The sequence below is a fragment of the Nesoenas mayeri genome, assembly GCF_963082525.1.
Source record: "Nesoenas mayeri genome assembly, chromosome: 1".
NCBI classification, from domain to species: domain Eukaryota; kingdom Metazoa; phylum Chordata; class Aves; order Columbiformes; family Columbidae; genus Nesoenas; species Nesoenas mayeri.
The window spans coordinates 211,671,357-211,698,395 of record NC_137541.1 but is presented as its reverse complement, the minus strand read 5'-3'; the positions used below and the strand labels follow the sequence as shown (position 1 = coordinate 211,698,395).

General features: G+C 49.0%; 1 protein-coding gene across 1 annotated transcript in view; it reads left to right on the top strand.

Annotated features, from left to right (window-relative positions):
• Positions 1-20,380, top strand: part of FAM168A (family with sequence similarity 168 member A) — a 98,168-nt gene extending 77,788 nt beyond the window's left edge. Inside the window, exons 3-6 of the mRNA XM_080361064.1 lie at positions 7,130-7,255; positions 16,053-16,195; positions 18,787-18,961; positions 20,256-20,380. Coding sequence (XP_080217190.1) covers positions 7,130-7,255; positions 16,053-16,195; positions 18,787-18,961; positions 20,256-20,368 — 557 coding nt within the window. The 3' untranslated portion in view covers positions 20,369-20,380. The remainder of the gene's footprint in view (positions 1-7,129; positions 7,256-16,052; positions 16,196-18,786; positions 18,962-20,255) is intronic.
• The last annotated feature ends 6,659 nt before the right edge of the window (positions 20,381-27,039 follow it).

The following is a 27,039-nucleotide window of genomic DNA, read 5'->3' as shown; positions in this document are numbered from 1 at the left end:
TTTAAGTGGCTGCAGCAATTGGCTCATTCAGGGAAGGTTTGGTCCCTTTTTAAGTCTCAAACCCAACCTGCCCAGGTCCCTCTGTGTTCAGTGCAGAGAAAGAGAAACGTCCCCAGAGGAACATTTAGCCCATGTTTGGGGACAGACTCTCCATGGATGACTGTCCTACCAGAAGAGCTTGGCATGAAGCCTACCTGGGATGGCCATCACGCTCATGAGGAACAGGAACCCAAAGGGAGGTTTGTAGATGATCCCTCAAGTAATTCTGATACATAGTCAAGATACCTTCAGAGGACACCTCCAGGATGATGTTTTATGGGGTTGTTGTCTTGGAATAGATTGAGAAATGGGACCTACGTGGCCTGGCCAAAGTAGGTCCTGGAGTGGGCTGGAGGACAAGCCTCCTTCTCTTCAGCAAAGAAGTTGCTCACACCCACAACAAAGACAAGGAAGAAGTGGATGCCCCAACCCAGATGGTGAAGAACCAGTCAAGAAGACCAGGAAAGAACAAAGAAATACAAGGATAACCATGGAAATTTGGCTTCGTATAGGTGGGCAGCAACAAGCCCTTGGACGCCCCTTCTTGACACCCTTCGTTGCTTTGGCAATGTCTACAGCTCGTGCCCTCCACCCAGCAGAAAGGAGCCGGGTTGTCCATCCTTCTGAGAACGTCCAGATCGACCTTCAGAAGTTTCCTCGGAATAATCCGCCCCAAACCTTGTTAGCCGGCGGCTTTTATAGGCACAAAACCACAAAGACTTTGATTTTTCCCTCCTTTTGTCCTGGCGGCTGTGGCTGTGGGTGTCCGTTCTTTCATTTAAGATGCTTAACCTCCCCCTGCTTTGATTTCTGCTGTATTTTATCTCTGCAATACTTTGCAGCAAGCCGTTCCACAGATTAATTAAGCCTTGAGTTACTTATTTATATTTTTTAAAGCAATGCAAATAATTTTCTGTTCCTTTTCGATTTCCATGATGTGAAAGGGGAAACGAAAGCCCTGGTCAGTCTTCTTTGTGCCAACCAGCCTTTTGTTCGCTCCCCGACACTCCCTTCTGAAGTGCAATCCTAATCTTTACCCACTTGCTTTCCTCTGATCATTCTTGTCCCCCCTCGCCTCATCTTTTTGTTACGCGGCTTAACGCTCAAGCAAGAAAAACCTTCATGGCCGTCTTGATGTTTAAAGTCTATTTCTCTGTTTATTATTCTTAATATATATAAATTGCTTTTCGTAATTTCCACACTTAGAAATCTCCTGACGTCTACAAAGCTGACAGGTCATTTTTACATCGAGAACAGAGATCTTGCGGTGTGCAATACAACATGGCTAAACACTAAATTAGCGAGGAAATGGCGAAGATTAAGACTGGTCCGACTCCTCTTGTGCAAAAACCTCCATCCCCCCCATAAACAATCATGCAGCTCTTGAAATCAATGCAATTTAATCTCCCGGCGGGGTTTTTCCTTATTATTTGGAGAATAAGTGCCAGTTAGCGGAGAAAAAGCCGATGCGATGCTGTGAGTGAGGACAGCATCCATCAGCATTATCTTTAGAGGTAAAGCAAAGGCTACAGAGACAATCCTGGCTCAGACCTTGCTTAAATTTAGGGGTTTTTTTGAGCTATTTGCAACTCCTTGCCAGTTTTTCTTGAATTATTATTATATTTAAGATCCCAATCCTGCCATAAACAAGATACCACAGTAACAATGCCAGGAAGGAGGGACCTCCTACCATCAGTGGTCAGTTATCAATGGAAAACAGACTTAAAAGAGAAAAACTGAGATTTTTTTCTTTTTTTGAGAGACGTTTAATGCCAAATAAGCCCCGTAAAATATCCAGGCAGCGGGTACATGCGACAGAGCGGGCAGCATCCTCAGCTGTGTGCAAAGGAATTGGGTTCAAGTCATCCCGCGGTTCAGCGGCTGAGTTGAAACCAGTCGGCTGTATCGGTACAAAGAGCATTTCCTCAAATTGAATCAGCTCCTGTCATCCAGGAGGCTGGAAATAACCCCGCCGCGGAGAAAAACATGCTGCCGTCCATCAAACGCGCTGGGAATCAGAGGGGATCAGCTTGATTTTGTTCCAAGATTGGATTCTGAAACAGCAGACTAATTCTAAATGTATTTTTAAGGGGTTTTAGATGGGGAGGCTTTAGCAGAAAGCGATGTTGCTTGTTCCCAGCTGAATTGTGTTCGGAGAAACCCCTTCCCCAAAGGGCTGTGGGGCATTGGAACAGGCTGCCCAGGGCAGTGCTGGAGTCACCATCCCTGGAGGGGTTGAAAATACACATAGATGAGGTTCTCAGGGACATGGGGTAGTTCCTAAGTTACGTTAACGGTTGGACTCGATGGTTTTGAGGGGCTTTTCCACCCAAAACAATTCTATGATTCCATTCTATGAAATCTCAGCAAGAAATCAACCACCGAACGAAGACGAAGACACCGCCCTCTGCTCCTGCCCTTGCTGCCGTTCAACCCGGTTCAAAGTCTAGTTTTCAAATTCCTGCCATCCGCGTTCATCCCCAATGTCCTACAAACACTCGCGGTACGTCCCTGATGTGACACTGGAAGGCAGCGATGCTCCTGCTCTTCTGTTGATCTCGTGGTTCGCAGGACCATGGGATGCTCACAGGAAATTAAGTTATTTAGTGCCCCGAGCTTTGTAATTGCCTCAATCTGAGAAGCGTAAGGAGATGTGGAGAGGAGCTGGGAGAGGTCGAGAGTCCTCTTGGTCCACGCAGGTCCAGCAGCAATGAGGAAAGGAAAATGGTAACTGGAAGCACTCTTCACTTCTTGCTCTCTCAGTGTCTGGTGAATATTGGCTAATGGTTGAGCACCAAAAGAGTGATAAATTCTTCACCAGTTCATTTCAGAGCAACCCTTCCCAAGGCATAGATAAGCAAGCTCAGCCAAAAGGAATTAATTTCTTTCAGTTCCAATTCATTGAAACAATCACAGGTGTGATTTTGGGGACAGACTTTTGAGCAGGGCCTGTTGTGATAGGACAAGGACTGATGGTTTGAAACTAAAGGAGGGAGATTCAGGATGGACAAGAGGAGGAAATTGTTGCCCTGAGGGTGGTGAGAGCCTGTCCCAGGTTGGCCAGAGAGGTGGTGGATGAACCATCCCTGGAGACATCTCAGGCCAGGCTGGACGGGGCTCTGAGCACCCTGAGCTGGTGCAGATGTCCCTGCTCATGGCAGGGGGGGCACTGGGGGAGCTTTAAGGTCCCTTCAACCCAAACTATTCTGTGATTTTCCTGTTGCTTTTTTCCATATTTGTTAGAGGCACAAGGGAAGCTACAAGATCACGACAAAACACCGGCGTTGCGAACTCTGGTGCTTGCAATAAGCCTGGTTATTTAGGACAACGTTATTAAAAAAATTTCCTTTCAAGTACGTAAAAAATGAGCACTTAAAATCACTCCACTGTAGAGACACGAGGCGTGCCAATTTAAAGTAAAAATAATAATATATGTCTTCATTAAGCCTGGTGCATGTTTCCTCCAAGGCATTCTGTCTTCCTGAGATGGTTGTTTTGTTTTAAGTCCCTCCATTACAGCACGCTCTTTATTTTCCTGAAAGTAGGACACGCGCTTTTCGTGTGGAGGCTGGTTTATGCTTTAACTGCGCTGATTAATAATGCAGGGGAAAAGAATGCTCTGCCTCCGTTGCTTCAGTGGCCTCGCTGAGCACAACAGAATATTTCTGAAAGCCGCCTCGGAAATGAGGGGTCTCTGCGGGGACATTGTGGGGCACGATGGAGGCTCCGATCCAGCGTTGCTGCTGCTGGGGCCTTCCCAGAGGAAACATTGCATGTAAGTGCTCTCAGCCATCTTCTGTACGTGCTCATTGACTATTTGGGGACACCAAAGGATCCCCTAAGGTGAGTATCTTGGTGTCTGGAAGGATGAGTATCTGGTAGAGCCTTGCAGGGCTTTCATGGAATCACAGAATGGTTTGGGTTGGAAAGGATCTTCCCAGCTCCCCCAGTGCCCCCCCTGCCATGAGCAGGGACACCTTCACCAGCTCAGGTTGCTCAGAGCCCCGTCCAGCCTGGCCTGGGATGTCTCCAGGGATGGTTCATCCACCACCTCTCTGGCCAACCTGGGACAGGCTCTCACCACCCCCAGGGCCAACAACTTCTTCCTCATGTCCAGCCCAAATCTCCCTCCTTTAGTTTAAAACCATCACCCCTTGTCCTATCACAACAGGCCCTGCTCAAAAGTCTGTCCCCATCTTTCTTATCAGCCCCTTTTAAGTCCGGAAAGGTCTCTTTGGAGCTTCTGTTCTCCAGCTGAACACCCCAACTCTCTCAGCCTGTCCCCCAGCAGAGCTGTTCCAGCCTCGCATCATTCCTGTGGCTCCTCTGGCCCCTCTCCAGCAGGTCCATGTCTTGTGCATCTTTTTCCCTGTTCCAGTTAAAATATCTCCTGAACGTTACCACGTCAACTAGAGATCCTCGCAGGGAGAGAGACCAGACCCAGCTCTGCAGAGGTCCCTGCTCAGTTCTCACCACCAGATATGCCAGAGATCCAACCGATAACGCATAAAACCTCTATATTTTTCACTGAGCAACGAAGGCGAGAGGCTAAACCAAATCCAGAAGATGCTGGTAGGAGATGGACCTTAAATGACATTAAATAGTCATGGCTGGATTGTAACCTCTCCAAACTGTAGCTTTTGGAAAGGACCAGATGATATGAATGTTCCTAGAAGCCTCCTTGGTTCACCTTTTGTGTAATTTTAAGTGATGGATTCTCTGAGGATCCATAATTTAGTGTGAAGAACATGCACAGCCTTAAGCTGCAAGCTCCCAGCCATCTGAGACCCAAATACCTTGATTTTTTTTGGTAGGTCTGATGTGGAGACGAGAAACCACTCAGGAGGGATTCATCTAACATCTAAATAAATTGCCTCATCAGTCCTGGAGATTAAAACCTCTGTGAAATCCAGAGGCAAAGATGAATCTGATTTTGAAGAAAAGCATCAGAGTGTTTCTGTCTCAGTGAGTTCTCATGTTCAGGAGCGCAGCGGACCATGGAAAATAAAGCAAAGCAGTTTGGAAATCCTTAATAACTCGCAAACCTTTTGGGAGAGGGACCAGGAGCAGAACATGATCAGTGGAGGAGAAATTGCAGACTGGATCTTTCGCTTCCCACCAGCCTCCTGGTTTTCTCTTTAAGAAGGTGAGGGAGGAGGAACGGCTGTGGCACCAGCACTGATTCCTCCTTGATCGCTCATCCCCAAATTCCAGCCCTGTGGCACTCCAGATTCTCAATTACATCTTCAGAGATGGTTCATTAGGAGTCTGAGCAGCCACGGAGGCGTTGGAGGGGTTTGAACCATCACTGCTCTTGCCTTTGGGCTGCAGAAAGGTTTATAAGCCTTGACCAAGTCATGAAGTCCCTTCTGTAGGGCTTGGTGTTGAGCCTCCCAGGGGGTAGGAACGTGCTTGGGAGAAGGATTTATGAATTGTGGCCTTAAAACGTCTCCCTTGGGGCCAATGGGGAGGATGAGGAACCCACCACCTCCTCCTGAGGGCCATGGTGTCCCTTCCAAAGAGCTTATCTTTCTTCCTCAGATGGCTTTGTCCGTATTGGCTAGTTCTGCCATCAGAAACAGTTCCCTGCCTACAAAGTCACACCTCTGTTGTTCCTTTCTTGCCCAAAAGTATTTATTTTAAATCTCTAGAAGTCTCTTGAGTTTGCAGATCTGACCCAGAAGCTCCTACCTGTCACTAACACCACCTGAGTGGGGAGAAGGGGACAACTGGAACATGCCCTGACCTCCAACCTTCTGGAGATCTTGGGCAATTCAGCAAGACGTTGTAGAGAGAGTGTGTCAACAGTTTAGCATCCACGTTCACAACAAAATACCTTTAAAGAAGCCATAAATTGGTGATTTCCTTTGGTTCCAGCATCATTTTACCTCCTTTATCTTCCACAACCTCACAGCGAGCTCCAATCACTAAGCGGCTTGTTGAGGATCGATCAGCCCTCACTTGGTTTTACTTCTTTAGTAGCTGGATGTGCAAATGCTGCGGTACATGGAAAACCTGGAGCTTATTTCTTTCATGATGCCAGCGAAAGCAGCTGGTTAAGGTGGCGAGCAGCAAGCGATAATAACTGGCTGAGGCTTTCAAAAGATGGAGGTGGTATTCCACACCATTTGAGATTAGTGTGGATTAAAAAGTTAGGATAGATCGATAGTTTTGTGGGGTGGAGGTGGGAATAAGAAGAAAAGCAGAAAAAGACCTGTTAAGCCTTTCCAAGAGGCACCAATTTTGGGAAGGAGCCTTGGCGTAGGCTTGTGTGGGTTATCTGCTTTCTCCAGAAAGCCTTTGGTGTAATAAAAATCATTCTTAATTAAGTGTTTGCAATGCCTTTGGATATAGGTTAAAGGTATAGACAGTCCCGGCTCATCATACAGAGGTGATTATGGCACTTAGTCTAAGACCTTCTCCCCTTTCAGAAAATTAAAGACCCACAGAAGGGCTGAATTCTGTCGGTCCCTCTCAAATCCCACAACATTTGGCTCTTGAGATTCTTCTGGACTATTTTATTCAGCTCCGTAAATACTTTTCCACAAACTGGGATAACGGGGTGAGCTGCCCAAAGCTGCTGCTTCTCCTCATTGTCCTTTCCAGAGTTTCTAATGACTACCCAACGCTGTGATGGGACGGTCACAGTGACCAGTAGCTTGTCCACTGCTGGTACCTGCCATGGAAGCATCTCAGGAGCGTTTTACTGGGAATAAAATGCCTCGGACACCAGGCTCAGCTTGGGAAGCACAAGGCCAAGGACAGGAGATACTGGTCCCTATGTGGCCAGTGGCATTTGGGGAGGGCTGGTGGCTCTGCTGGCCCTGTCCCCCAGGTGTTGATCTTCACATAGGTCACTTGGCTCAGAAAACCAGTGGTTTGGGGTCAGTAACTGTGCCAACCATCCCTCCATGGGAAGCAGGTGGGGTGAGAGGAGCTGCCGTGAGCAATTCCTATGAATGTTTGTCCCTAAAAGGGGGGAAAAAAAGAACCAAGAAAGAGCAGCAAAGTGGTTCAAATGGGACGTAAATGTGGGAAGTTTGAACCTTCATTTCTCTGTGTGACAACGTCTTCTCTGTCTCCACTCAAGCGACACTTCTGATGAAGCAAGCCTGGCCACAGACCTCGTCCTCCTGTGCCACGGAGGGCACCTTCCACCTCCCGGTGGACACCGGGACCGAGAACAGAACTTATCAGGCTTCTTCTGCAGCATTCAGTAAATAAACCTTTTTCTTCTGGGGTTTTATTTGGTTGTTTCGTTGCCCATTTGCCTATGGGTTATTTGGGGATGGGGTTATTTGGGAAGAGCCAACAGGCAGGATCGTTCGTGTCCGTGCAGGTGCGTGTGTGTCCGTGTGTCCTGCCTTGGGTGCTGAGCTGTGATACAGGTGAGGGTGCTGCAGGTCCCAGGTGTTCTCTGCTTCTGAATTTCCCTTCTGGGAGGAAATTTTTGCAGAGCTCTTGGGTTTTTTATTCTGAAAACCAGGTGGCATCCTTGCTCCTTTCTGTTCACATGCGCTAAAACCATCAAGGACCATGAATAGGAGAGCACCGACCCTCCAAGGGCTCCTTCAGAGGAGAAAGTCAAGTGGAGAAGGGTGAAGATCTCACTTTTAGCTGAGCTTTTGATCCCCAGGATCAACCTGGGGTTGTTCGCAGAGTGTTTCAAAACGATGGACCCAATGTGAATTCACACTGCTTTGAAATTGGGCCCATCGTTTTGAAACACCCCGTATATCCACAGTGGTGATGCTCCATACTTGAGCAGAACAGTGTGCATAGAAAACAAAACAAAACAAAGTGAGATGATTTCCTATTCCCTTAAAAGGGAAAAAAAATCCAAAAGAAAGCATTATTTTCAAGGAACCGGAGTGAAATTCCCATTTCAGACTGGCTGAGCAGAGGCAGGGGGAGGAGATGCTGCTTATGGATCACAATCAAACAGGCTTTTCCAGGTGGAACCTTCTAATCTCATCCCTGATGGGGCCAAACAGTGGCTCCAGGAGGGGTGATAAGGTCCCTGATGAGGCGGGACCACTCCCAGCTTCAAAATGCAGAATTAACCTTCCAAATACCTCTGGGACCTGGAGAAACTCCCAGTTGCATATGGAAGAAATAATATAAGGTGACTGTCCACAGGCCGTGTTGTTTGCAAGGCTGGAATCATTGTGCCTGTGCACACATCTGTCTGCTCTAGGCTCCCTTTTTGCTGCTTAATTAAATCATGAGATGAGGGGGAAAAATTGTTCTTCTTTTTTTAAATGAAAATAATTATTAAAAGTAAGTCTGTTCAAAGCTTTCAGAGACTTTGAAAAGGGCCGTCCCTGCTGTTCTTTGGGGTAGGGGCTGTACACCTGACATGGTGCTTTGCATCGCGCCTCATTTCACACCAGATCGAGTTTGTCCAAGTTGTAAGTGTTTGGAAAAAATAATCTCAGCTTGTAATTAGTAGAAAACGAGCTATTATTTGGGAAAATGCCCTTGGAGTGCAGCTCATGCCTGGGTGGGATTTCTCCTCCCCATTGCACCTCCAAGTGAGATTCCTCCCTTGAAATCAGAGGGGGGAAGAGCAGGTACAAGGGTAGGAAAGAGTTTGAGGGACAAAATTTGGCTGTGGCCACCCAACGTGGGTGATAAAAGAGATTAATAATGCAGTCACTGGCCAGACCCATGCGGGCCGGCCTCTCTTCCAGAGAACTGGCTTGGGCACATTGAATTTGGAAATGGAATTTCATAGATAAAGCCTTGAGGGTTTGATTTGCAGAGACGCTTCAGGTTGGGGGTGGCTTTGCCGGAGGTTTTGGGAGATGCCACCTCAAGTGCAGGGTCTGGAAAATCAGGAGCATTTTAGCTTGGGCATCCAAATTGGTTGTGTTCTTGGGGCTCCATCTCACCCAGCTCAGGTTTTGTTCTTGGCAGAACAACCTTCCCCACGTGTCCTGTGTCAGGAGGTGGGTGAGAGCTTATTCATGACCATCAGCATCAGTTCTGCATGGGGGAGAAGCCTTGGAGATGAAGTCTTCTGTTACCAGCGTGAAGAGGGATAAATAAGAATGAATATTCAATATCCGCTCTGTACCTCCCCACATCTGCACAAGCAGGACAGAAAAAAAGGTGCTGAGGGCTCAGCTGGGCTGTGAACCTGCACTGGAAGCTGGTGGAAAGACACGTGTGAAATTAAAGGCTGGTTAGGGGATGCTCCCCAGGTACCTTCATCTTGGCCTTGCCTGCAGTGTGGGGACACATCTCTGCCTTTTGTCATCTTGTCCTTTAATGACGGGTTTTCAGAGCTTAATTTTTCATGCGGTGTTTTGTTTCATTGCTTAGATGCTCCAGTTGAGATTAATTGGGGTCAAAGACGGAAAGCTTTGTGCGTGGTAGTGAACAAGGAACTTTATGGAATCACAGAATCATTTTGGTTGGAAAAGACCCTCAAGATCAAGTCCAACCATTCCCCCAGCCCTGGCACTGCCCCATGTCCTGAGAACCTCATGTCCGTCTGTCCAACCCTCCAGGGATGGTGACTCCAGCACTGCCCTGGGCAGCCTGTTCCAATGCCCCACAGCCCCTTGAGGAAGAAATTGTTCCCCACATCCAACCTCAACCTCCCCTGGCGCAACTTGAGGCCGTTTCCTCTCATCCTGTTGCTCGCTACTTATGGTCATTTCTGCCCCAGAGCTTCCTGTTTGCTTTTGTCTGGCTGGTGACAATAGTGGTGGCAGTGATGATGTGACATGAAGGACTTTGGCAGAGGCAACACAGGTCTGCCAGGAGCTGCCCGTGCTGGTGTCCACACCATGGTACCTTCCCCAGTGATGTCCCCATGGTCACTGCTCCAAAGCTGTTCCTTCAGCCCCTGGGGAAGGGAGGACGGATGCACAATAAAGCCAGGAAGAAGGCTGGAGAGGATGAGCCAAGCTGAAGGGTGGTGGCAGAAGCAGGACCAGACTCGTAGAACCAGTGAGACTCAGCTGGGCAACCACGTAGGACCTCCCAGAGCTGCTCATGGCTGCTTACTCCTGCCCACCATGCACCTTGGCTTTCAGCCCCAAGGTCTGCCTGGTGACCTCCTTGGGGGAGCTGCCTTCTGCTCCCAGGGGTGGCAGTGTGGTGAGGACGTCCTCCTTTGACACAGCTTGAATTTACTGAAAAGTGCAAGTCTGGTTTTATACAGTCACAGAATCATGAAATCACAGAATGGTTTGGGTTGAAGGGAACTTCCCAGCTTCCCCAGTGCCCCCCCTGCCATGAGCAGGGACATCTTCACCAGCTCAGGTTGCTCAGAGCCCCGTCCAGCCTGGCCTGGGATGTCTCCAGGGATGGTTCATCCACCACCTCTCTGGCCAACCTGGGACAGGCTCTCACCACCCTCAGGGCAACAATTTCTTCCTCAAGTCTGACCTGAATCTCCCTCCTTTAGTTTAAAACCATCAGTCCTTGTCCTATCACAACAGGCCCTGCTCAAAAGTCTGTCCCCATCTTTCTTCTCAGCCCCTTTTAATTCTGGAAAGGCCGCACTAAGGTCTCCCCGGAGCTTCTGTTCTCCAGCTGAACACCCCAGCTCTCTCAGCCTGTCCCCCAGCAGAGCTGTTCCAGCCTCGCATCATTTCTGTGGCTCCTCTGGCCCCTCTCCAGCAGGTCCATGTGTGTCCTGTGCTGAGGACCCAGAGCTGGACCAGCACTGCAGGGGGGTCTCACCAGAGCGGAGCAGAGGGGCAGAATCCCCTCCCTGCACCTGCTGCTCACGCTGCTGGGGATGCAGCCCAGGACACGGGTGGATTTCTGGGCTGCAAGCGCACGTTGCCGGCTCATGGCCAATCTTGCACCCCCAGCACCCCTGAGTCCTTCTCCTGGGGGCTGCTCTCCATCCCTCCATCCCCAGCCTGGATTGACACCAGGGGTTGCCGTGACCCATGTGCAGGACCTTGCACTTGGCCTTGCTGAACCTCATGATGTTCACATGGACCCACTTCTCCAGCTTGTCCAGGTCCCTCTGGATGGATCCCGTCCCTCAGGTGTGCCACCTGCACCACTCAGCTTGGGGTCATCTGCAAATTTGCTGAGTGTTCGCTCCATCCCACTGTCTACATCATTGATGAAGATCTTAAATAGTATTGATCCCAGTAGTGACCCTTGATGGACACCACTTGTTACTGGTTTCCACTTGGACACAGCTATTGACTGTAACTCTTTGGATGTGGCCACGAGTCAATTATCCATCTAAGGAATCATACTTGTGGTGAACTCTTGTGGAAACAAAAGGAGCTGGTGACACAAAATTCAGGACAAAGGTTTTTCCTCCGCATTGCCAGACTCCGAACAATATAGAAAAATGTATCTGTGCAATTCCACGCATCTCTGTGTTGCAAGATCAATAAGGTTGAGATTTTTAAAGCAGCATGAGGGATTTAATCAGCAATTTTAATAGAAGCTGGAGCTTAAAGACTTGCTGTTGCTTTTAAAATCCCAGCCGTCTGCTGAACCACGAAGCGGCAGAAGCACAGGCCGTGCCGACCTCCCAATCCTAATAAGGTGTTAGGTAGTCATAATTAGGCTTTAAAATTAGCTGTTAGACGTGCTTTTCTGAGAGGAGCATCCATCATCTTCCATCATTAAAACTTTATAATGCTTCATTTTTACCCACAAATTGTTCTATTTTTTTCCTAATATATAAACATGGAAGATGACATCTGCCTGGACTATTGTGTTTAATGCCTTTTTTAACATCGTAACTAAATTGTCTGTGATTGGGTCATTGGGAAATGACAGCGAGTGTGAGTGTTTGAGGCAGTGAAACCACGCAGCCTTGAGCTGCTCCACGTCTCCAGATGCCCAGAAGAAATGAAGCCAAAAACTTGCAGCCTCCAAGGTCTTTGTTGGAAAAAAAGTGAGTTCAGGGTAGAAAAAAAAATCCATAAAATTGTAAAAAACAGGAGTTTGGTGGGTCTGTAGGTGATGTTGTTGAGTTCCTGGAGGATCTCATGATGGAAGAGTCTCCACTCCTGCTGCTGTTTCAAACCAGCGTTTCCTTTCGTTGTTTCCATCTCTCATTTAAAGTTAGTTGCTCTTCTGCTAATGTGAGTCAGAAAAAGGGTCACAGCTACTTCACTGTTTAATTAAGGCTTTTTTTTTTCCAATCTGCAGTAATCAGGAGGCGGTGAGATGCTGTTTGGGAGTTCCTTGAAAGCTCCTCGTTATCTTCACGCTGTTTCAGTGCTGGGCAGATAATACGGGCTATTAGCAGATTCGAAATCTTGGCTTTCATTAATTGCTGCCCTGAACACTAGTTGAGTAAATTAGTTCATTATATTTGAGTGTTTAAACATCTTATCGCTGGGCTGAGCCTTGACTTCTCCATCCTACACGGTCTTGGGGGCCCGTGTGCTTTGAGGATGATTCCTCCCAACCCCCCTGGGGCTGTTTCTCACCAGCCATCCCACTCCACGTGCTTTTCCTTCCTCATACAAGCATATTTTTTTACTATATCCATTATTTTAGCCATTCATTGAGCTGTGACCAACACCTCAATGCCTTCACAGGTCACTTGATGCAGTCTGGGGCGTCTCGCTGCAGCAGCTCAGTTTTTCATCTACCTTCATTTATTTCAATTCAAAGCACAACTTTAGTTATTCTTGAGGATTTTCCCCCAATTTTAGCACTTGAGTCGTAATGTTGTAGCATCAACTTGATGGAGCCTTCCTTGGAAATGCCTCTAGAGGTTGGGAATCAATGGTGGTAGTCAATGGTGCGGAGTCTAGTTGGAGGCCAGTGCAGTGCCTCAGGAGTCAGTTCTGGGGCCAATATTATTCAATATATTCATTAATGATTTAGACGAGGGCATAGAGTGACTGTCAGCAGGTTTGCTGATGACACCAAGCTGGGAGGAGTGGGTGACACGCCAGAGGCTGTGCTGCCATCAGAGACCTGGACAGGCTGAGAGTTGGGCAGGGAATAACCTGATGAAATTTAACAAGGGAAAGTGTAGAGTCCTGAATCTGGGCAGGAACAACCTCAGGTTCCAGTATAGGTTGGGAAATTACATATTAGAGAGCAGTGTAGGGGAAAGGGACCTGGGGGTCCTGATGGACAACAGGATGACCATTAGCCAGCACTGGGCCCTTGTGGCCAGGAAGGCCAATGGTATCCTGGGGTGTATTACAAGAGAGGTGATCAGTAGATCGAGAGAGGTCCTCCTTCCCCTCTAGTCCACCCTGGTGAGACCCCATCTGGAATATTGTGTCCAGTTCTGGGCCCCTCAGTTCCAGCAGGACAGGGAACTGCTGGAGAGGGTCCAGCGTAGGGCAACAAAGATGATTAAGGGAGTGGAGCATCTCCCTTATGAAGAAAGGCTGAGGGAGCTGGGTCTCTTTAGTTTGGAGAAGAGGAGACTGAGGGGTGACCTTATTAATGCTTATAAATATATAAAGGGTGAGTGCCAGGAGGATGGAGCCAGGCTCTTCTCATTGGCAAACAATGATAGGACAAGGGGTAATGGGATCAATCTGGAACACAAGAGGTTCCACTTAAATTTGAGGAAAAACTTGTTCCCGGTGAGGGTGTCAGAGCCTGGCCCAGGCTGCCCAGGGAGGTTGTGGAGTCTCCTTCTCTGGAGACTTTCAAACCCACCTGGACATGTTCCTGTGCGACCTCACCTGGGCGTTCCTGCTCCAGCAGGGGGATTGGACTAGATGATCTTTTGAGGTCCCTTCCAATCCCAAACATACTGTGATACTGTAATTCCTTGGTGCAGGGATCCCTGCTCTTCAGGGAAGGTCTCTCTTCCTTGAGATGACATGGGGGCTTATGGCACTTCGCCTTCTGGGTAATAAAAATTGGATTATACGGTGTTATAATGGACTTGCTTAAAGCCACCCCTTTGTTTTGGAGAGCAAAATTGATGGAGGGTATGAGGGTCAACCCTGTATTCATCACAAGCCAACAGGTAGGAAGGTAGAAGAAGAGCAGAGATTGTTATGGGATGTTATGTGATCAGACTTGCATTAGAGGATTTTGAGCTGATACTGCTGGTTCTTCCTGGAAGGAAAATATAATATTATAAGCACCAAACAGTGCAAATAGCAATAAAAACCCAAAATGATACCAACAGCTGGTATTACACTATCCTTTGGGTTAGTTTTTGTTAGGTTAGGTTTATTTTTTTGGGACAGATTTCCATGTTTTGGAAAGGATCCTTCATTTTAGTTTGTTCCCCGTATACTCAGCATCTCCTCAATGCCGCAAAGTAAGTTAAGGTTCCTTTAGACCTTCAATAAAGTGTAAATCTAGGACTTGGATGCTCTAGCTAAACAGCCTGATGGGGTGATGGGAGATGATGGGGAAGACTGGGGGACGCTGAAGGCCAGTTTCTATTTCTTACATCCAAACAAAGAACAAAAATTGCTGCAACCTGCTGTATCAGGATCACAAAGTTGAAAATATCGCAGGGGACGTTTCCCTGGCTGCCCATCCGCTGCTCACACCGGTCGCCATTCCTCTGCACGTAAATGGCTTTTCATAATGGCAATAAAACAGATTTTCTAAGGCAAATGGCCTGCAGCGACAGGTATACAGGTGCTTGAGCATCCCTTGGGGTTGCCCCTTGGTCTCAGCCCTCTTTTACAGGGGGCAAAACCGCTCAGCGCTGCCCACCTTGATGAAATAATTAGAGATGTGCATCATATTCGTAGAATCATAGAATCATTTTGGTTGGAAGAGACCCTCAAGATCATTGAGTCCAACCATAAATCACCTCTTAATATTAAGGTTTGGAGCATCGGCGCTGACTTTTGTGGTCATTGCTTGGGGACATAGGCAATACTGTGCCGTGAAATTAGATCCTTCAGCAATTAAATGACAGTTTTGCCCATCACATCACAAACAAAAATGTGAAAGGACAAGTATCTGGGGAGGAGAGAAGGAAAAACATTCTTCTCATCAAGTAGATGTATAGAGATGAGTATGTAGGTGGTGGGATGATGCTGCCTTGGGCGTTTTAAATGCTGGTTGAGTCCCATCTAGTCATGGCTTGACCATTAGGAATAGTGTTGGGTTAACGGTTGAACATGATGATCTTAAAGGTGTTTTCCAACCAAAATGATTCTATGATTTTTCTACTCGTTGGCTCTATGGTCTCGTGTGGGAAGATCCGCTGCTGGCTGGGTGGAGGGTGCAGCTGTGGCCCATTAGCCAGGGGCTGGATGCTGGACTGGGAGGTCTTGGCTTGGTGGGTTTTGTGGGAGATCAGGAGATGCTGGTGCATCTTTGTACTTCTCCATGCTGAGTGATGCCCAATGAGCAGCCGGTTCATCATGAATCATAGAATCACAGAATAATTTTGGTTGGAAAACACCTTTAAGATCGAGTCAAACTGTTCCCCCATCGCTGGCACTGCCCCATGTCCTGAGAACCTCATGTCCGTCTGTCCAACCCTCCAGGGATGGTGACTCCAGCACTGCCCTAGGCAGCCTGTTCCAATGCCCCACAGCCCTTTGGGGAAGAAATTGTTCCCCACATCCAACCTCAACCTCCCCTGGCGCAACTTGAGGCCGTTTCCTCTGCTCCTGGCGCTTGTTCCTGGGGAGCAGAGCCCGACCCCCCTGGCTCCAAGCTCCTTTCAGGAAGTTCAGAGATCAGAAGGTCTCCCTTCAGCTCCTGTTCTCCAGCTGAACCCCCCAGGTCCCTCAGCCGCTCCCATCACACTTGTGCTCCAGCCCCTCACCAGCTCCGTTCCCTTCTCTCCACTCGCTCCAGCACCTCAAGGCCTTTCTTGGCGTGAGTGGCCCAAAACTGCGCCCAGGGTTGGCGGTTTGGCCTCCCCAGGTCCCAGCACAGGGACGGTCACTGCCCTGGGCCTGCTGGCCACACCAGTGCTGGTACCAGCCAGGATGCTGGTGGTCTCTTGGCCACCTGGGCACACACTGGCTCATGAATGGTTCAGGTTGCTCATGTGCCGGATGGACCATTTCTGCAGCTGTAAATCCCCCCCTAACCTGGACTACTCTTGTCTTCACCAGGGTACACTGCGGGGACTCCCTACAAGGTCCCACCGACCCAGAGTAACAATGCACCTCCTCCCTACTCGCCGTCTCCGAATCCGTACCAAACCGCGATGTACCCCATCAGAAGTGCCTATCCACAGCAGAACCTGTACGCCCAGGTAGGTGCTTCACCACCCACCTCACTCAGCAGCATCCAGATACAGCCCGAGGTTCCTGAAGGGCTTCGTCCTTGGCCATCAGGGCTGAGCATCCATGTCCTGGTGGGATGAAGGTGCTCATGGCGGGTGGGTCTCCAAGATGCTGGAGTCTCTCTCCTGCCTTCTCTATTGGATCCTCTGGATGAAACAGAATAATAAAATCATTTTGGTTGGAAGAGACCCCCAAGATCATCGAGTCCAACCGTTCCCCCACCCCTGGCACTGCCTCCCTGAGAAACTCATGTCCGTCTGTCCAACCCCTCCAGGGATGGTGACTCCAGCATTGCCATGGGCAGCCTGTTGCATTGCACACAACACATGGTCTTGTGCAGTTGTCGTTGTGCAGCAGAGTCCACACAGTGGCCAGGTTGGGAGTCAGGTGCCTTCCTCCAAAATCACACACCTGACTGCTGGGGCTTGCTGGCTCCAGGATGGTCCCCGCACCCACCTCTCCCCACCCTCCACAGCTTTCAACACTGCTCTTCCCCAGGCCATGAATAAGTCTGGGTCACCACAAGGTCCACTTGCTGGTGGCTGTTGGCATCTCGCTTGACTTGCATCACCCTCCTGCCACCTCCTGTGGAAAAGCCCCTGTGTCACCCTCACCAGCACACATTACTTGAAGCATGACCCAGATTCATGTCCTGATGGAGCAGCTCCTCCCCAGGCACCTGGATGGGTTTCCAGGACCATCTTTTCTCCTGCATTGCCACCACCTCCAGCGATGTGCTGGGGCCAAGATCCTCCGCAGGGATGCAATTTAGGGCAGATGTCCTCCGAAAATCACCTTGATGGCCCTTCCCGCTGAAGATCACAAGCTCCTTGGTGCAATCTGTCCTTACAGCTCCTCTGGCTTTCCCCCTCCTCTTTAATATCAAATAACCTACTTTTCCAGCAGCTTTGACCTCATGGAGTGGTTTGTCCATGTCCTGCTGCAATTGAAGAGATGGAGTAGGGCTTGCAGGTGCCTTTTCCTCATTTCTGCCTGCCAGGGATCAACAAATAAGATTTTCAACAGCCTGGACAGCTGGAAGGGAACGATAGCAAGAAGGACTTAGCAGCTTGGGATGTTCCTTCTTGGCAGATGATTTCTCGGTCACTTTTTTCTTGATGAGCCTAATTTATCCCAGCATGTCCTCGGAGATGCCTTTCCGCTTCTGCAGTTTGTCCTACCAACCTTTGTAGCTCCTCAAAGAAGTGATTTAATGGTTCACCTGCATCTCCTTACTCCACGCCTTCAGAGGTTTTTTAATGACTTCTAGTTACACACAATAAAATCTCCCTTTTGTGTTTTAAAGCCTCTAACTTTTCTGACCATCCTTGGTTTGTCCCTGCCTGTCCCGCTGTTCTTTCCTTTTTGCTGCTCACGTTTCAAGGTCTTCATTATTATGGACATGGAGCTTTTGCTGTTGGCTCTTTTATTCCCACCCATCCATCCCTCCTTGTTTCAAAACCCCATGGGTCTTGGCAGCCTGGATTTCAGAGCCCCTCTATCTCCTCTTGAAAACCTGAGAAGATCACAGCCTTCCCGGACCCAAACCAGTACGTTGGGATCAACTGAGAGCAGTGTCTTCTCCTTTTCTTCCACCTCTTGTTCATTTTATACACCACCAGCACCAGTCTTTTGGGTCTTGGCCCCATCTCATCCCACCAAACAGAGGCGCCACGGTTTGTCCCCAGTGAGCTGACACTCTGGATCGTGATGCTCATCCCCCTCCTGGTCCTGTTGCCTTCATTCCTCTTGAGGACAGTTCCTGACATCCATGGGATGGAGCCTCCTGTGTTTCAGTCTGTGCCCGTTGCCCCTCACCCTGGCGTTGGGCACCACTGAACAGAGTCTGGTCCATCCTCTGACACCCACCCTGAAATATTGATCCCATTGATCACATCCTTCTCAGCTTCTCTTCTCCAGCTCAACAGCCCCAGCTCTCTCAGTGTCTCCTCATCACAAAGATGCTCCAGACCCCTCAGCATCTTTATGTCCTTCCCTGGACACTCTCCAGCAATTCCTTGTCCTTAAACTGGACCCAGTTCTGCAGATGTGGCCCCACCAGGGCAGAGCAGAGGGGGAGGAACAACCTCCCTGACCTGTTGCTCACACTCTTCCTCACACGCCCCAGGTACCATTGTGCCACAGGGCACATTGCTGGCTCATGGTCAACCCGTTTTCAAGCAGAACTCCCAGGTCCTTCTCTGCAAAGCTGCTCTCCAGCAGGTCAACCCCAACCTGTACGGGTGCCTGGGGCTTTTCCTCCTAAACTTGCCCTTGTTGGACTTCATCAGGTTCTTCTCTGCCCAGTCCAGCCTGCCCAGGTCTCTCTGGATGGCAGCGCAGCCTCTGCTGTGTCAGCCCGTTCTCCTGGTTTGGGATCGTCACCCAACTGGCTGAGGGTTCACTCAGTCTCTTCATCCAGGTCATTGATGAACAGGTTGAACAAGACTGGACCAAGTACTGAGCCTGCAACCAGACTCTGCACCACTGATCACTGTTCTGGCTTGTGCTTTCAATCACATTACAAAGGCTATGGTTGTGTTTTTCCCTTTTCAAACAGGGAGCTTATTACACCCAGCCAGTGTACGCGGCACAGCCTCACGTTATCCATCACACCACCGTGGTCCAGCCCAACAGCATCCCATCGGCCATCTATCCAGCTCCGGTCGCTGCGCCCAGGACCAACGGTGTGGCCATGGGGATGGTCGCTGGCACCACCATGGCCATGTCAGCAGGTAAGAAGGAAAATCTCTCCTTGTTCTGAGCCATAATTTCATCTTTTAGGTTGAACAGATCCAAACAACCCGTGCAGGAGACTTGTCCTGGATGAAAATCTCTCTGTGCATCAGATGTGGTACCCGCAGCCTTGCAGGGTGTATGTGGCAAGTGGCTGCAGAAGCACCTTGCATGCAGCTAATTGTAGCTTATTTAGTGTACTTATGGTCTTAATTTGCTCCTGATACTGATCTAACTCAGTTTTTGGGATAACAGCGAAGACCTTTCATTTGCCTCACTCAAGAGGGATGCGCTCTTGCATCTCTTCCATAAGTAGAGGAATGTCCAGGTTTGTCCATCTTCAAATACTGTTCCATTTCAGTCCTCAAGTTCCTTTTTTCTAGTACATTTATGGTCATCCTTTTGTTTGACAAAATGAACATTAGCCCTGGTTTATGTGTCCCAAATCCTCTGCATTTTAAGTGCAGAATTGCTTCAATCCTGATAAACTGCAATTAACTGATAGCACATTAAGTAAGGATATGGGCTGGCTATATTTTTTCCAAAGCCTATATTTCTCTCACTGACGCTTCTTAGGGTTGTGCATTGAATTATGCCAATAAATGCATCATTCATCCTTTTGCATCTGCATTAGCTGTGAAATAGGGCTCTGTTATGAGACACAATCCCTGTTGCAAGCAGAGATATTGCAGCCTGGGTATGACAAGAACCACTCTGAGAGATTGACTGTTGCTTATACTGAGAAAGTGGAAAGATGTAATTAATGCACGTGGGATGTCTGAACATTTCATTAGTGGTATTTGTAGAAAGATACCCAGAAACTGAGGCACTGGCTCAAGCACCTGGTTAATCCCAGAACGGAGTAGTTTGGGGTTTTATTCTCCCTCCTCATGCGTATTGAAGGAACTGTGCAAATTCTTACCTAAAATTTTCCCTGGAAAGTCTGTTTTTTTTCTCATCTCCTCCATCACCCCTTCCAGTTTGGTCCTTAGATACTTCAGATCGCTGCTGTGAGCTGCTGTTGCCATTAAGCAGCTGGAAGGTGTCACCAGGTTAGTGCTGCTGGTCTTTAGGGACAAGGTAAATTGGGAAAAGCTGAGTTAAGGACAGAAAGTAACAATGCTGGAGCTTCAGGTGGGTTTATTCCATTCATGTCTCTGATTCAGGTCTCATGGGCAGAATAATATTTGGGAGAAATGAAGAATTTCCAAAAGGCAGGTGATGCTGTGCCTGCCCCTCGGATGTGGTCTGCAGCACCGTACCCTTGCTAAATATTTCCCCGTGCCGTTGCAGGAACCTTGCTGACCACCCCACAACACACCGCCATCGGAGCACATCCAGTTTCTGTGCCAACGTACAGGGCTCAAGGAACCCCCACCTACAGCTACGTACCTCCACACTGGTAAACCCGCCGGCCAGTTCATGTAAGTGATGCCTTGGCAGGTCTTGCTCTGCTCTTAGAATCACAGGATGGTTTGGGTTGATGGGACCTTCCCAGCTCATCCAGTGCCACCCCTGCCATGAGCAGGGACATCTTCACCAGCTCAGGTTGCTCAGAGCCCCGTCCAACTTGGCTTTGAACCCTTCCAGGGATGGGGCATCCATAGCTTCTCTGCACAACCTGTGCTACTGTCTCACCACCCTCACCCTAAAGCATTTCTTCCTAATATCCAATCTAAATCTCCCTTCTTTCAGTTTGAAACCGTCACCCCTTGTCCTGTCACTACATTCCCTGATAAAGATTACCTCCCCATCTTTCATATCACTTTACATATGCTTTTTTTATTCCCTGCTAAAATGCCCTGGGAGATCACCCTGCTCATTAGCACCAGGGTTGCATGCAGCTGCCTGCAACCGGCTGCAGGTTCCCGCTGTGCTCAGGATCCCAGAAATCCCAGCTGCTTGTTTAACCACCCTCCGCGTGTCGCTGGAGCCCTTGGTCCATCACACCCAATTAACGGGCAGTGCAGCTGATGGGAACACGTGATGCTGCACGGGAGGCAGTGGGGATCTCATCCAGCCACAGGGGTTTGTCTGAAATCTCTCCTTGCTGCAAACATCACGCTGGGCTAATTCTGCCCGTGAAAAATTGTTGCGCAATTAGTATATTTTTAATCCCATGCATTGGATACTGCCAGCGAGCTGCTGCTTTCTCAGCACCGCGCCCAAGAAGTTCCCAGTATAACAGTGCAAGGGATGGTTAAATCCCATATACATCAGCTATACGTGTGGCATGCAGTGTGGGGTGCAAAGGAGAACAGCCCAGTCTGACCACAGAGTCACAGAATGGTTTGGGTTGGAAGGGACCTTTCCAGCTCCCCCAGTGCCCCCCCTGCCATGAGCAGGGACATCTTCACCAGCTCAGGGTGCTCAGAGCCCCGTCCAGCCTGGCCTGGGATGTCTCCAGGGATGGTTCATCCACCTCTCTGGCCAACCTGGGACAGGCTCTCACCACCCTCAGGGACAACAGTTTCTTCCTCATGTCTGGCCTGAATCTCCCTCCTTTAGTTTAAAACCATCAGTCCTTGTCCTATCACAACAGGCCCTGCTCAAAAGTCTGTCCCCATCTTTCTTCTCAGCCCCTTTTAAGTCCGGAAAGGCCGCACTAAGGTCTCCCCAGAGCTTCTGTTCTCCAGCTGAACACCCCAACTCTCTCAGTCTGTCCCCCAGCAGAGCTGTTCCAGCCTTGCATCATTCCTGGGGCTCCTCTGGCCCCCCTCCAGCAGGTCCATGTGTGTCCTGTGCTGAGGACCCAGAGCTGGACCAGCACTGCAGGGGGGTCTCACCAGAGCGGAGCAGAGGGGCAGAATCCCCTCCCTGCACCTGCTGCTCACGCTGCTGGGGATGCAGCCCAGGACACGGGTGGATTTCTGGGCTGCAAGCGCACATTGCCGGCTCATGGCCAATCTTGCACCCCCAGCACCCCCGAGTCCTTCTCCTGGGGGCTGCTCTCCATCCCTCCATCCCCAGCCTGGATTGACACCAGGAGTTGCCCTGACCCAGGTGCAGGACCTTGCACTTGGCCTTGCTGAACCTCATGAGGTTCACATGGACCCACTTCTCCAGCTTGTCCAGGTCCCTCTGGATGGATCCCATCCCTCAGGTGGGTCAACCCCACCACTTCTTCTAACTCCTTGTTTCTCATGTCTCTGCTCTCTTCCAGATCCGGAGTCAGACATTGTATGCAACTACACAAGTCTTACATCGGTGCTGCGGCCGCTGTACTGCAGCACCTCGTCTGTTTGCAAGAACAAAAGAAAAAAAACAAAAACAACAAAAAAAAAGTGCAAGGGTCACTTTATGCATTCTTTAGTGGTTTTGTAAAAGCTGCTTTTTCTAATCTTATGCCTCTTTTTTTTTTTTCCTCTCCCCCATTCTCCTCCCCAACCCACATAAATTGTGTAACACACATACTGACACTGAGCAATAGTAAAGTTCTCTTTTTGGTCCTTATCATTTGAAAGCTCAGAAGATTTCACTTTTCCAGCATTGCCCAGCTGAGTGGTGCAAAGATCCCCCCCACTTCTTGTTCGTTTGGGTTCTTTTCGTTATTTTTCCGTTGTCGTTGTTGTTGACGAAAGCCTAGATTTTCTTTGGCTAGTAAGAGTGGTTGATGTTCAGGGTACTATGTGAAAAGCACAGCGCTGGTAGGCAGGCTTATTCTGATTTGGTTGGGGTATTTTTAGTTGAATAATATAAATTATTTAATCTTCCATAACATATTACAAGAAAATTGGTGTCTTCCAGATAGCTGTCGTGATATAGATTATAAATGCATTATCTGCAGTGAAATTCTGAACTTGTCCCTTCTTTTGTAGGAGTAAGAGAATATAAATATAATTAGCGACGTAACACACTTGTCTTAGGAAGTAGGAGGACTGGTCGCCATCGGGTCTTTGGTCTGTGTTTGCAACTGGGCAAACGGGTCTTGCGTGATGGGAAGAGAGCAGTGGAGAGATGCCCTGGTAGCATCTTGCACCTCTTGGGAACATGAGATGCTCCCCATCGGCCACGTCCCTGGGCTGCATGAGAGAGAAGTTCCTTCCTTGCATGGCTGTGGGAGGAGATGTGCTGGGTGGCTGGTGAAGGAAGCAAGGAGATGTCCAAGGGCTGGTCTGAAGAGCTTCTCCAGGTCCAAAGCTTGGTCTGAAGAGCTTCTCCAGGTCCAAAGCTTGGTCTGAAGAGCTTCTCCAGGCCCAAGGGTTGGTCTGAAGAGCTTTTCAAGTCCAAAGGTTGGTCTGAAGAGCTTTTTGAGGTCCAAGGGTTGATCTGAAGAGCGTCTCCAGATCCAAAGGTTGGTCTAAAGAGTTTTTCAAGGTCCAAGGGTTGGTCTGAAGAGTGTCTCCAGATCCAAGGGTTGGTCTGAAGAGTGTCTCCGGATCCAAGGGTTGGTCTGAAGAACTTTTCCAGGTCCAAGGTTTGGTCTGAAGAGCTTTTTGAGGTACAAGGTTTGGTCTGAAGAGTGTCTCCGGATCCAAGGGTTGGTCTGAAAAGCTTTTCCAGGTCCAAGGTTTGGTCTGAAGAGCTTTTTGAGGTACAAGGTTTGGTCTGAAGAGCTTCTCCAGGTCGAAGAGTTGGTCTGAGGAGATTCTCCAGAGTCTGGTGGTGTGGGGAAAGAGGGCAGCTGGTTGATGGAGAAGCATCTCTGACGCAGGGCGAGGAGGAAGATGGGTGGCTTCACCTTGCACTCACGTCATCAGCAGGGTTGAGACCAAGCCATGATGCCTTCGTGCTGACTGAGGTGGCCTCTCATTCTTTGGGTTACAGCTGGGCTTGGAGACTTCCAGGAGACACATGCATCCAGGCACAAATCTCAGCACTGTAGAGAAGGACCAGAGAGGGGCATGGTGTCCGTCTGCTCTACTCGGTGAGCAAGGAGAAGTGGGGGGAAGAGGAAGCAATAGCAATAAACATGTCGCCTTCCTCATCAAAAGCACTTGAGAAAAGTCAGGAGCAAGGAAGGGGATCTACAGGTGATGTGGATCAGCCTGGGAGACAACTGGCATGCAGCGGCTGTGGGTGTCGCGGTCATTTCTGGGGGTTTTGGCTTGCTCAAGGCCATGAAGCCAACTGCAGCTGGTGACATCCCACCTCGGGGTGTCCAAGCAGAGCAATAAGTTGTCTCGAGGGCAGCAGTGAGAGCGTTTGGATTTGCAGACAATGCTTGGGGCCAGTTCGGGTTATTTTTAAATCCTTATCCCTAAACAAGGTTTCTTTTTATTTTTCTAAGACAAAAACATCGTTGGGTTTTGAGTTTTTCCCTCAAACGTGCCAAAAGAGTTACGTTCACCCAGCGACGTCTTTGTGACTTTCGCATCTCTTGGGCTTTGAGGTCATCACACCAAGCCAAACCCAGAGCCTTCAAAGAGATCAGGTGAGGAGATGTGGGGATGAAAATCCCTCCTGGTGCTGCTTGGTGTGGATTTCCAGCCCACGCGTGGTGCTGAGTCAGCACCCAGATGTCTCTGTTGGTTCCTCAGCTTTGGCCATGCCTGGATCACATCTCCAGATGGAGGTGAGGGCAGTGAGGACCAACTCTGGATGGTCACCTTGACCAGGACACGGTGGTGTAGAGGTCAGACTGGAGGGTCTTTCAGAAGAGCAAGGTGACACGTTGTTAACATCTCCTTGCCATTGGGAGCATCTCCTACCTTGGCTTCTGCTGCCATTGGGAGAAGCTACTGGAGCTCCTTCCCATGAGCATGGTCCAGATGAGAAGAAACTGGTTTAGGGACCTGAGAAGGACTTTTGTTTGGTGCCGGGTGGTTTGCCAGCTTGGATTTTTGGGGTTTGGTTGGTTCTGCTTGCTTTAAAGATCTAGCAAAGCTCTGGTTAACCTTCCCAACCTCATGGAGAACGAAGTGGGTGAGGACTGAACACCAATGCTGTGGGGTGAGGAAGGTGGATTTCTCCCATCTAGTACTTTGCGTTGCACTTTGGGTTCAGATAAAAGGGAAAGAGAAGGGAGAAAAAGGTAAATAATCAGAGGGTTGCCCTGTTGGGTTTGGTGAAGCCAAAGGTTGGCGCATAAAGGATGATGGGACGTTTGGAAATACAGATACTACATCGTCTTTCCACTCTTTGTAGCACACTACGCTTAAACCTGGGCCAAAACAAACCCAAGGAACTGAAGATCTCTCACATGTGTTTTTTGCTCTCATTGTTGACTTAACATTGTTGTCTGTCAGTGTTGAAACATATAGGATGGAGGAAGCTCCAGCCACTATGACTTGCAGGGTCTAACAAGCTTCATTATCCCAGCGTGGGTTCTGCAGAGAAGGACCTTTCCCAGGAGACACCATCCTACCACTGGCCTGGGCAACCCTCTCCCTTAATTGCTTTAGGAACAACTGCTCCAATTTTGGCCCATGGGTAGGAAGGAGATGCCAGGTTTTCTCCTAAAAGTTAAGAAAACACTAAAGGTGAAGTAGAAAAGCTCCACGAGCTGGTTTAATTCTAGTTCCTTCACTTGGATCAGTAGCAGATACGATGCTCTTCACCCCGTTCTGCCCAGGCAGAAATACTCAGTAACTCAACAAGGGTGTAAAGAGGTGAAATATTTGATGTCTGTTGGGCAAGAGGCTTTGGTGAGCATGTTTGGCAACTGATCTTGGGTTTAGGCTTGGACCACCACTTAGCTCTAGGACCACCACATGGCTTCAGGGTCACTATGTGGCTCCAGGATCACTATGTAGCTCCAGAGTCACTATGTAGCTCCAGGGTCACTATGAAGCTCCAGGGCCACCACATAGTTCTGAGGCCACCACGTGGCTTCAGGCTTCGGTAGCTCCTTCCCAAGGTGGATTCATGGGACTGCAGTGGTAAGAAGATGCTCCCTGACACCACAATGGGATGTGGGACTTGGTGTCTGCTCGGCTGTGCCAGCAATGACCTGCAGCCCTGTCCCCTTCCCCTTTTTGATAGATGGGAGGGAAGCCCATGATCCCAAGTCCTTTCCTTGGCTAAGTCAAGGCTTAAGTGAAGGTCCTAGGGAGGTCATAGACCAGTGGGGGACTCCTTTGGTGGGACACACTGATGGGGGCCACCAGCTTCTCAAATATTTCACTCCAGCAAAGCTTTGCTGATGATGTTGGTCAAAGAAAAGAGTTTCTCATGATGAAGGATCCCACCAGGTCTTGGGGAACACCAGGATGGGTTAAACCATCCTCAGCAAGGCCACCGAAGTGTCTTGGAGATTAAAATTCCAGCTAAAGTAGAAGGAAAATAACTCCCAAATCGCTGTTATGACCGTTAACCCATCCCTGCTGTCACCTTTGCTTTAAAACATGGGCTGTGACGCGAGATTTGGGGGGAAAAACAGGAATATTAGTAGTGAAGGTGGCCCCTTGGAGCTTGCACCCATCCCACCTCCAAGCCCTGAGCCCCATGGAGTGACAATTTCCTCCTGTATTTTATGCATAATAATAACCCAGCCCAGCTTTTTGCAGTTTCGAGCTGTAATTACCATAAAGTGTTATTTAAAGACTTTGTTTTCATGATGGATGGTTCAGGGTTGGCATCCATACGGTCCTTCCCGGGTCTTAGAATTTAAAAATCAGTCACATTTGGGGGTTTATTTTACAATAGGAAAACCCAACCAGCCGACAATAGCAATAAGAGCCACTGGATATCCATAAATCCTTCTCTTTTTGTTTACTTCTTTTCCTAGTTGTCGATGTTTTTAGGCTCTCCATCTATTGGTGACTCTCTCCCCATCTTCTCTTTGCGGGATCAGGCTCCGGAGATTTTCTCTGCTAATGTTCCCATAGGGAAATAAAGGAATATAAAGCCTGTTAAGGAGCTTGGGAGGGAGGAGAGCTTGGAAAAGGTGTTTTTTCGGCGTGCGGCACTTCCAGATTCACTGTAATTGGGTAAAATAACCCTTTTGGGGGACGTTTGCATCTTCCCACCGGGGATGGAGTCAGGGGGCAAAGGGGGCTCAGGATCTGGGCGATTCGTGGCGTCCGGAGCCATCGGGAAGCAAAGAGAGGAAGGGGAAACAAAGGAGATGTCAGGGTGCAGGATGGCACCCAAACCCTCCTGTCCCCACGGCACGGAGCAAACCTGCCCCTCTTTC